Source organism: Anoplolepis gracilipes, chromosome 1, assembly GCF_047496725.1.
Source record: "Anoplolepis gracilipes chromosome 1, ASM4749672v1, whole genome shotgun sequence".
Lineage (NCBI taxonomy): Eukaryota > Metazoa > Arthropoda > Insecta > Hymenoptera > Formicidae > Anoplolepis > Anoplolepis gracilipes.
Window position 1 is genome coordinate 1,251,311 of NC_132970.1, and position 11,309 is coordinate 1,262,619.

Sequence of the window (11,309 nt, forward strand, 5' to 3'; positions counted from 1 at the left end):
TTACATCTGTATTTTATAATCTATAGTTTACGGACAATAGTTTAATAATAAAAGATTAAGTGTCGTAACATTGATAAATTTTATTATATACATTATATTACAAATCTAGTATGGATAAAATAATCATATAATGCAATTATCACATTTATTATATACATATATCTGTGTTAAAGGAATGTAAAATTTATATACATATAAATTTTATATAATATATATGTATATATATATATATATCTATAAATATAATATACAATTGTCAAGCTAATATATATTTGGAGAAAGTTTTAACAATCCTTTTATTTGGAATGAATGTTTTTAAAAAATGCTACTTTTATTTATATTTTATTTCCAACTTGGAAGTTTCTTCTTTGAACTTGAAATATTCATTAAAACGTATTGCAGCATATCTGAAAATAATTCGAAAAACTTATTATATATAATTACAGAAAAATATATATTTTGTTTTCACTGATAATTATACTTTAATTTACAAGAAAATAAGGAGTATTTACTGTTATTATCAGACTTGACATTCTCGTAAAGTATTCTTTTATTTTTTACACAAGTTTTTACTTACTCTAAAAAGTCAAAATCAATATGTGAATGTTCACTTTGAATGAGAGACCAACAGCCCCAAAAAAAATGTGGCAAGGGAGCAAATTTAGTAACCTGCCAGTATAATTTGTTAATTTCTTTCTCAGACACATTATTAGTCTCATTATATCTTTGTAAATATTCTTTCAACCATGCTTTTTGAAAATTTTTATCCGGATACAAAGAATAATCTGGCTCATCTATACCTTAAATTTGTATGTATATGTAATAAAATTAATATAATAAAATTGTATATAATGCAGACAATACACAAACACAATACACAAACACAATACACTTAATTAGTTAAAAATGAAGCAAATGAAATGTTTTATAATCCAATATTACTTTTGAAACAAAAGAAGACATACAATACTTTGTAAAAGAGAGATAACTACCAGCAAATTCTGCAAAGTGATTAGCAATATCAAATGCTTGATAGTTAAATGCAGTATATTCATAATCGATAAAAACAACGTTCTCTTGCTCCTGATTGTACAGTATATTTCCTAGTAGAAGATCATTGTGCGCGTATACTATAGGACTATTCACTTTTGAAAGTGCTTTTTCTAGAAAATGATATTCTTTTTCTAATACTGCATATGGTGAAATCAACATCTCAAACCTTAAAGTAAAAGTTATTATAAGAATTGGAGCATTTGGATATATTTTAAATAGTATTCAAAAAGAATTCTGTTATAATTTCTTGTTTACTTTGCTTGCTTGAGAGGATCCGAAAATCTCTTAGGCATAATTTCCATAAATTTCTTTGTTTTTTCCCAAATGAAAGCTTTTTTTGATTCAGGCCCATTCTCTGGCTCAAGACTATGCATTTCAGCCATGCGTCTTGCGATTAATGGATACACTTTTGGGTCCCTAATTGTTTCTAGAGTCAGAGTTTCACCTTCCAAGAATTGATAGGCAAACCCATTATTAAATGTAGCGTAAATGCAATGAGTATAGCCAGCTTTGTTCAATATCTATACAAAAATATTTATTCCATATATATTAATTACTCTGACATATATTGAATTTATTATATTTTCATAAAACATAAATATATAAATATAAAAATTCAATTGATTACAACTAAAATATGAAAAATACAATGATATATAAAACTGATAAAATCTTTACCTGGATATTGTTTAATTCATTTTTTCTATCAATCAGTAAATCTGAATTGTTACCATAAATTCGAATCAGAATCATATCTGTATAATGTCCTGAGTACCATATTCCTATCAACTTATTTGTTTTTCCATCAGTAAATGGCTGATATAAAGGGGAGAAAAAATATTAAACAAAGTTGTAATATTTATTTTGTATTAATATATATTATGAAAAAAAATTATTATTGTATTACCTTGAACTGCAGTTCTTGCAGAGGCCAAGATGGTCTTATCCTCTTTATAACATCTATTGCGCCATCAATAATTTTATCTTCATCTATTGTAATGTTAAGATGTTCTTCACATACATTCATAGCTTGATGCTATTTATTAAAGCAAGTTACGCAACTTTCCTTTTTAAGTATTAATTTTATTTAAAAATGTTTTCTCTTATTAAAATATCGATAAAATTAATTATAAAAGATTTGTTTATACAAATGCAAATAAAATTATTTTAAAAACTTGAAGTAATTTTCTCTATATAAAAATAATAAAATGTAGATTTTTTAGAGACAAAAAATTGTTAATGAAGTAAAATATTATTTCATTAAGAAATCTATGATAGACACAATTGTGTATAGTATAGCAAAACACTGATGCACAATAGAAGAATAGGTATGTGTGAAAACTATCATAAACTATATCAAACTATAATCTTTAATCTATCTCTCCACAGTTGCCCCACTGTGACTGAAGAAGGAAATCCGGTACACGAGCTCTTATATTACTCATACTCATGTGATAATAATCAATTGAAGACAATTGCGACATTAAAATTTTGAACTGTTCTGTCTATAAAATTGATAATTTTTTCTTAATATAAGGATCGCATTTTATTAAATCTATATTCGCGTGTAGATAAATACATGTAAAATGTATGTGGTTCCTCTGTCAAACTTTTGAAATATTATGACGCATGAAGCTTTAAACTGAATGATATGACGACATTGCTTACGTGTATAGTTTTAGCAATTATTTATAATTGTCGATTACATAAATCTTGTTACACATACGTCCACGTTATGGAATGACACATTTCACTTGTTGCTATGGGGGCGAAACATTGACAACATTGAACAAGTTTAGTAAATAAGAATTTCATCATCGATATATGTTGTATGTCGGGAATGTCATTAATGCTCGCCCCAATGCTTCGTTACAGGTGTTTATCGTGATATAGTTATATAACACCTGCTCTGTCAAAATGACGAAAATTGATTTTTTGGCGTGTTCTCATGTCACGACTGCAGGTGTATTGATTATTGATTACATATTTGAGACGTGTAGGATTTACACTGTGTCCGTGACGTCCAATAGGAGAGTTTGTTTTCTAGGGACAAAAATGTCGTTCTCACATCTATATTTTCTATTGGATAATTTTATCAAATATCCAATAAGTGTATATGCCTTCAAGATTGCGTTCGAAAATCTACTCATAAACTTTTGAATACAACTTTGAACAATTTTCGAAAAAACGAATAATAATCGGCGTCAAAATGGCTCAATCTCATTACGATTAATGGCGGGAGAGCCAAATTACACAGCGCAAATTAATAATACTCGTTTTACCTAATACGTCATTATTGTTTCATATTTATTGCTTTATATTATTTGACAGTTAATATTTAATATTTTTTTATTATCCTTTGTGAACATGTGACATACTTGATCTCGTCTTCTAACCTAACAATGCTGTACAGGGTATATTACATCCGTTAAATACTGTACGTAATGTATATTTTTGTTATTTACGTATAATTTTAAAATTTATTAACACATGTGCTTTTTGTGCTTTTCAAATCACAGAGGACCCTACTGATAGGTTTTTTATTCTACTGTTTACACTGCCTAGCTGATATAAATAAAGCGTATTTGTATATAAACAATTGTCTCAGAAAGATAAGATACTCGAATGAAACGCATTACGTGTGCAAATTTCTTTTCATGCTTATTTATATATTTAACTAATAATGTCAAAAAAGATAGTGCTTGGTCAAAAGACCCAATCTACAATTGTAGGATTTTTAGCAAAAACAGCAAATAAAAACAATATTCTGCAGTCTAGGTAAGTCAAATTTATTAGGCTTTAAGAAAATGTTCAAAATATATTTAATATCTAAATTTTTATATACAAATTACATAATATGTTATAATTATTTATGCTTAAAAGGATTTTTAAAAAATTTTGTATTTTTAGTACACCAAAATTAACAAAGGAAGAGAATATTGATTCAAATAATGAATCCTTGGATGATTTGTATTCTGATAAACAAAGAAAGATGGCTGGAGATTTAGTAACAATAGATTCAATAATAGATCTTGTAAGATTATAATTTTGTTTAATAATAATATTATTACCATCAGTTAATTTACAGAATTTGTTAAACATATTATAATTAACAAAACATGAATTTGTTAAACATATTATAATTAACAAAACATGATTAATTACAAAATAATATTATTGATTACAAGATAATTTATAATATTTTAAATTGGCAGGATAATTCAGACAGTTCAGACTCATGCAAAAGTCCATTTAAAGCAAAAGAAAACAATAGAATTTCTGATATATCTGAACCATATTATGTTGAAAATTCAATAGAAGAAAAAGAGAGGGTTGAAAAAGAAAAAGAAATCAAATCTTCAAATCTTTTACAGAAAAATACAGAAAAATGCTCTGTGAAAACTTCTTTTATTCCCGATTCTTCTGATAGTGAAGAAGATAGAAAAAACATTAAAAAATGTTTGCAGTTAAATCGAAACCCAAAGAAAGCATTGATAAAAAAAGATGAGAAAAGGCAGGCTATTGAATCAGATATCAATCACTATACTGACAATGAGTGTAATAGCAAATATATTCCTTCCAGTCCAATATTGTCAAATAAAGAAAAAATTAATGAGGTCACTAATTTAACACCTAAAAGCATAGAAAATGAGCATCTGCATACTCCTAAGAAGAGTAATAAACAAAAGGCAAAAAGTATAATTTCAGATTCTGATACTGATAGTCCCTGCTCAAAGTATAGTGGCAAAGGATCACCAAGAAAGAAATGGGTAGGCCCTGATATTAGAGTGAATCTCAAAGATTTAGGTTTTAATAAGCAGTTGAATTCATGGATTGAATCTATTCGAAAAGAACCAGTAATGTCCACAATACCTGTAAGTTTCATATTGTACATGAATATTTATTAATATATTGAAACTGTATAGGCACTATTTATTTCTGATTATATTATATGTAGGTTACAAAGGATAAATTGCTAGAAAGACGCGAAGACTTAAAGGATCTTCAAATAGAAATTCTTGATAAATTTTGTATCGCTCTTGAATTAATTCCATTACCAATATTGGAACAATTTCCAAAGTTTGATCGAGATTCTTTCACAAAATTACAAGGTTTACATCGACATGTAAAAGCTAAATTGCGTTTAATGCAGACAAAACTATCAAAGTTGCAAAAAGAAGATGAAAAAGATATATCCATATCTCTGGGAACTCCTGAATCTACATCATCAAACTCAGTTGAAAGACCAATTTCACATACCTTTGAGAGTTACTCGACAAATAATGAGTTTGATACATCGAGTACCTCAATATCTAAAGCAATAGACTTTCATGAAAATTTCTCAAATATAACAGAGTCACATATAAAAGAATATGATAATAATATGGAACCCATAATAGCAATCAAGTCACCTGACACCACAAGTTCAAGTAAGAAGAGCACTTTCCAATTAAAAAGACCTATTAAGACAGTATTAGGCACTCAAGTTTCTAAAACAATAGCAGAGATGTGGGAGAAGGATCAACAAATGTCAAAGACAGTGAATTCTTCAATAGATTCTGAATATATCCCTACATCCGCGAAAGATACATTTAATGATAGTATTAAGACACCACCAAAGACAGAAACAAATATGTCTCAAAAAAATATCATTAGGAATAGTCCAAACAATTGGATTAATAGTACTAATAAATCTCAAGGTAAACCAGATAATAAATAAAACATTAATCCTTTTTGAAAGATTTTTAATGAGAAAATATTTTATAGGCAATTATACAGTTTCTATGAAAGCTAATACATTAACACAAGAGTTAGAAAAATTTCCAGCATTGGAAGAAAATTGTAACATAAATATAAACGATTCTACAGGTATAAATTTTACATTTAGTTTTTGTTGCACTTTTGCTGATATCTTGCACTTATACTGATTGTTTTCTTTAACCCATAGATTGGCCTGAAACTAATTATGCGCAAAGTAGCAAGCACAATGATACTAAAACAAAATCAAAATTTGAAAAAAATAGTGTGGAATTTGGAATATTTACTGGTAATTATAAAAATGATGGTATTAGTGGAGAATTTGATAGTTTAACTTATTCACATTCACAAGAAATGTTAAAGGTATATAAATATTTTCTAGCAATTTTTATTTAAATACAATGCCATTATAATAAATAATTTTTATTCACACCTATAAATTACATATAAATAAAATGGTAAAAATACAGTATTGTACATACATTTTAATTGTATTATTGTATTATTTCAGATATTTCGACAAAGGTTTGGTTTATATACATTTAGGCCAAATCAATTGCAAGCTATTAATGCAACCTTATTAGGATTTGATTGCTTTGTTTTGATGCCAACTGGAGGTGGAAAATCTCTTTGTTATCAATTGCCTGCACTTTTAAGTGTTGGATTAACAATTGTTATCTCACCATTGAAAAGTCTTATTTTAGATCAAGTTCAGAAGCTTACTTCACTTGATGTAAGAGAGAGAATGTTATATATTAGATGTATTAGATATGTTAGATATTAGATATAATAAAAATATTTAAAAACTAAACACACACACACACATATATATATATATATATATATATACACATATATATATATATACACATATATATATATATATATATATATTACACAAACATATGCTATTGCTTTACTGCTTATATTAATTCTATTTTAAGTGATCCTAATATCTTGTAAATTTGCAGATTCCTGCAGCTCACTTATCCAGTTCTATAACGGATAATCAAGCAGAAGCAGTGTACAGGGAGCTGGCCAAAAAAGAACCCGCTTTGAAAATATTATATGTAACACCAGAGAAAATTTCCGCCTCGACAAAATTATGTAATACCTTCATTAATTTGTACGAGAGGCAATTACTAACAAGATTTGTCATTGACGAAGCGCACTGTGTTAGTCAATGGGGTCATGATTTCAGACCAGATTACAAACGATTAAAATGTCTCAGAGACAATTATCCTAAAGTGCCGACAATGGCTCTAACAGCAACGGCTACACCACGTGTGAGAACAGATATTTTGCATCAATTGGGTATGACTAATCCAAAATGGTACGTTTAATATATAACTATTCACACACATTATTTATATATTTTATATATATATATATATATATGTGTGTGTGTGTGTGTATATATATATATTTTTTTTTTACTAAATTTTTTTTACTAAATTAATGATTATATTTTTTAGGTTTATGTCGAGTTTCAACAGACCTAACTTGAGGTACAGTATAATCTCAAAGAAAGGGAAAAATTGCTCCGACGAAGTTATTGCTATGATAATGACAAAGTATAGAAACGCTTGCGGTATTGTATATTGCTTATCACGCAAGGATTGCGACGATTATGCTGCGCAAATGAAAAAGAATGGTATCAAAGCGTCGAGTTATCACGCAGGATTAACAGATAATCAAAGAAGCAATTGTCAAGGAAAATGGATCTCTGATGAAGTATATCTTTCTTTTACATATTTATATGTTGAATTTTTAAATATATATATATATGTTTAGTTTTATTTTTATTTATTTATATTTGTTTTGTCAATTGTATTTTTACACATATATCTTTTTAGGTACATGTTATTTGCGCGACTATAGCTTTTGGAATGGGGATTGACAAACCAAATGTGCGCTTTGTAATACATGCAGCTCTGCCAAAATCCATAGAAGGCTATTATCAGGAAAGTGGCCGCGCTGGTCGTGACGGCGAAATAGCAGATTGTATTTTGTTTTATCATTATGCAGACATGCACAGGATCAGAAAAATGATCGAATTAGATAATCCTAACCCACAAGTCATTAGTACACATATGGATAATTTATTTAAGATGGTAGCATTTTGCGAAAATACTACAGATTGTCGTAGATCACTACAGCTTAATTATTTTGGAGAAATATTTAATAGACAACAGTGTATTTCAAATAAGACAACAGCATGTGATAACTGTAGATGCAAGGTATGTTACATGTATTAAATAATTATTGCAATAACATAATGGTATTATTACTGAGATGGATAATTTTAGGAAGAGGTAACAATGCTGGATGCAACTGAAGATGCAAAAGAGATTATGAGAGCTGTAAGAGATATGAACAATAGAAGGAATTGTAAACTTACGCTAATACTCTTAGCAAATATTTTTAAGGGTAGCGATCTTAAAAAGATTCGAGAGTTAGGTTTGTATTGAGTTAATGAATAATAATAAATTAGTATTTATAATAATATATTACTAAATATTCTGTCTTAAATTACAGGTCTTACACAACATCCTCTATATGGTCGGGGCAAATCATGGAACAAAAATAACATAGAACGTCTTTTACATTATATGGTACTACAAGAATATTTGCAAGAAAATATGTATATTAATAATGAGATTGCTTGTGCATATATAAAAATCGGGCCAAAGGCGAGCGAACTCATGACGAGAAAAGATACAAAGGTATTAATCTAAGAATACCTCTAAAAATAAAAGAAGGAGATACAGTCGGACTTCTTATCCTACGACATTTTCGGTTTGGAATCTTTCCCTTAAACCTCTGATCCTACGATAAAAATTTTAGAGTGAGGGTATAATTCTCCTTTCGCGTTCGTAGCATGAGAGGATTTTTTGTCGTAGAATAAGAGGTTTCGTAGCATAAGAGGGTCGTAGGATAAGAGATCCGACTGTATTTGCAGAATATATAATTGATAAAAATATATAACTGAATAAAAATGTACAGCATATTGTTTAATTATTAATATTTAAATTATATTAGCATATATATTGAAGTTGATTATTGCATCACATTATACATATATATTTTATTTGCTTTCAAATAGGTACAAATCCCAATAAGACAATTAAATAAATCTACGGGTGGCACGGCCACAGTTTCGACAGTTACAAAGAAAATTGATGGCATTATAAAAGAGTTGCAAGACCGTTGCTATGCCGAATTGATGACAATAATACGAGGAATTGCTAATACATTGGATGTTTCTGCTTCCTCTATTATGAATATGGTAGCTGTCAGAGCTATGAGCCAACGTTTACCAGAGACTGAAGAAGCCATGTTACAAATACCACACGTCACTAAGGCTAACTTTGTTAAATATGGCAAAGCTCTCTTAGAGATTACACAGAAATATGCAGCAGAAAAAATTGGTATGATATATATGAACTTGCACACATTATGAATTATAGATCATGTGTGTAAAAAATAATATTCTATATTATATTGAGTAATCTCTATTATTTTCAGTATTGGAAAACGAAAATGATGAAGAAGAGCAAGGTAATGACGATAATGATGATGATAGCACCTGGGATGACAACACTTCCAATTATTCTCGTAGTAATACTAGCAGTCGTCGCGGTAGGAAACGGAAGATTGCAAGTAAATCTAGCAGTTCCAATAAAAAGTATAGACGAGGTGGCTCGAGGTAATATAAAAATACATGATTGCTATTTTATAGATTATTGTTATTTTATAATAATGAATTTCGCACATTAGTAGCGCCGGAAGAGGAAGAGGTTCGTCCAGAGGCACATCAAAAAGTTCGACAACAAGATCTAACGAAGCTACAAAAAAAATGATAGGACTTGCAAGTTTTAGTCAGACGAAACAATATCTCGCAAATCCCAATAGATACATGCACATTAGTTAATTGTTTCTTCTCATCTTTATATTATTTTCCGAGTTTGTGATGCATTTATAATTCTTGTCTCGGAATACATGACCGAAATTATCTGTGGCGTTTTAGCCATTTTATAGACTAAAACAATTTGATAATAAATGTTTCTATAAACTACATTGTATTTATATATATTTTCTAAGATTTCATAAGAAGAATGTATATAAAATGGTTTTTATAATAAAATATTTTGTTTAATATAAATGATTTCGTTAAATACGCGTGCGAAAAGATAGCAAGTGCTAAAATATATGTTTGATGGAGCTAGATAATATATCTTTGTTGTTTTTTAATTTCAAACAGATGTATGATGACAATAGAGAAAACAATTCCAGATCTCTCTAAAAATAAGACTTCCCTTTATTAACTTTATACACATAAATATCATGCAATAATTATTATTTATTATAATTGTATTAATCTAAATTACTGCATTAGTATGTTACATCCTATTAACATTGTTACTACATAATACATTATTTACAAATCAGGTTGCATTATTCTAGCTTGGCGATCTTTATTCTGAGTATGCTTTTTCAACAAATCCATCACTTCATTATCAAATTCAGATGGAGTTGGTTTAACACCAGTCGCCCAGTAAAATATGTCCCAATCGTTGGTTGGCAAATTTATAAGCTGATCATACAATCTTAACTGTGTATCATTGAATGTATTTAAATACTTCTTTGCGAATGTGCTAAGAAGCAAACCGTTCTCCAACATTCCGCGTTTACGAGACTGATATGTCAATCTAAAGTATCAGCAGTAAATATATATACATAAATAATAATTTTAATATTAATATTGTGATTAATTAACTTTGATTTAATTATAATTATAATAAGTAAGGTATTTGATATAATATATATAATAACAAAATACATATAATAATGATAGAGGAATTTTTTTTATCACTTTTCTGTCAATGTGAAATTAACTGTTTATTGTGACAAAAATAATATAATACCGTGCTCTTTTTAGATCAGCATTTTCTCCTTCGCGTTCCACATAATGCGGAATATTGGGTTCCCGTCCTTCTGGATGAATCAAATCTTGGAAATCATCTTTCTGCCTGGAGCAACTTATTGACACACTTCTCGTAAGCAGAAGTGGCTTAACCTGTATCATTATTTACATAATATCATTACGTTTGCATAGAAAACTTTTTTTCATATTTAATATCTGCAAATGCTTACGCAGGATGTCACACGATTAGATATATTATTCATGATTGTAGATATGCAGCGCATATAATATAATAATATCTCTTGTCGAAGATTACATTATACGTTTATATACGTCAATTGACAGCTATCACCGGTATTGGCCGGTATTTGGTATCTTTGAATTTTTCTCGATCTTTCTTATCTTGAGATAATTTGACGAGATCTCGCTAATGCTCCATAGATGTCAAAATCATATCCCCTCTATTCTGGAATTTCTGAAATTAACCAATCACAGGTAAAACATTTTTTTACTACGTTTGAGAGTGCTTGATTGTAATTGGTCAATTTCCCTTTTAGTTTACAAACATACA

At 28.5% G+C, this 11,309-nt stretch overlaps 3 protein-coding genes across 7 annotated transcripts; 1 reads left to right on the forward strand and 2 right to left on the reverse strand.

Annotated features, from left to right (window-relative positions):
- Positions 1 to 231: 231 nt before the first annotated feature.
- Eas (ethanolamine kinase) lies at positions 232 to 2,964 on the reverse strand. 4 transcript variants are annotated; one of them, XM_072902538.1, is made up of 7 exons: positions 2,722 to 2,964; positions 1,961 to 2,119; positions 1,732 to 1,869; positions 1,309 to 1,574; positions 993 to 1,219; positions 578 to 800; positions 232 to 407 (listed from the first exon to the last, which is right to left on the reverse strand). In XM_072902538.1, exons 2-7 carry the CDS (start codon positions 2,078 to 2,080, stop codon positions 332 to 334), a joined length of 1,050 nt encoding a protein of 349 aa, XP_072758639.1. In that variant the 5' UTR covers positions 2,081 to 2,119; positions 2,722 to 2,964; the 3' UTR covers positions 232 to 331. The 4 variants fall into 4 exon arrangements, with proteins under 4 accessions (XP_072758639.1, XP_072758633.1, XP_072758653.1 ...); XM_072902552.1 differs by having other exon boundaries at positions 233 to 407; positions 1,961 to 2,043; positions 2,780 to 2,963; XM_072902544.1 differs by having other exon boundaries at positions 233 to 407; positions 1,961 to 2,043; positions 2,722 to 2,963.
- Positions 2,965 to 3,221: 257 nt separating this feature from the next.
- Positions 3,222 to 9,976, forward strand: Blm (Bloom syndrome helicase). Of its 2 annotated transcripts, none has more exons than XM_072902110.1 (16): positions 3,222 to 3,490; positions 3,573 to 3,831; positions 3,964 to 4,087; positions 4,269 to 4,928; positions 5,012 to 5,753; positions 5,821 to 5,922; positions 6,002 to 6,174; positions 6,323 to 6,544; positions 6,783 to 7,144; positions 7,287 to 7,545; positions 7,668 to 8,051; positions 8,121 to 8,271; positions 8,350 to 8,537; positions 8,918 to 9,242; positions 9,340 to 9,520; positions 9,595 to 9,976. In XM_072902110.1, exons 2-16 carry the CDS (start codon positions 3,737 to 3,739, stop codon positions 9,743 to 9,745), a joined length of 4,119 nt encoding a protein of 1,372 aa, XP_072758211.1. In that variant the 5' UTR covers positions 3,222 to 3,490; positions 3,573 to 3,736; the 3' UTR covers positions 9,746 to 9,976. The 2 variants fall into 2 exon arrangements, with proteins under 2 accessions (XP_072758211.1, XP_072758201.1); XM_072902100.1 differs by having other exon boundaries at positions 3,223 to 3,490; positions 9,592 to 9,976.
- Positions 9,977 to 10,025: 49 nt separating this feature from the next.
- On the reverse strand, positions 10,026 to 11,171 carry LOC140671377 (succinate dehydrogenase assembly factor 2, mitochondrial). Its single transcript, XM_072902627.1, has 3 exons — positions 10,969 to 11,171; positions 10,740 to 10,891; positions 10,026 to 10,523 (listed from the first exon to the last, which is right to left on the reverse strand). Exons 1-3 carry the CDS (start codon positions 11,020 to 11,022, stop codon positions 10,253 to 10,255), a joined length of 477 nt encoding a protein of 158 aa, XP_072758728.1. The 5' UTR covers positions 11,023 to 11,171; the 3' UTR covers positions 10,026 to 10,252.
- Positions 11,172 to 11,309: the final 138 nt, after the last annotated feature.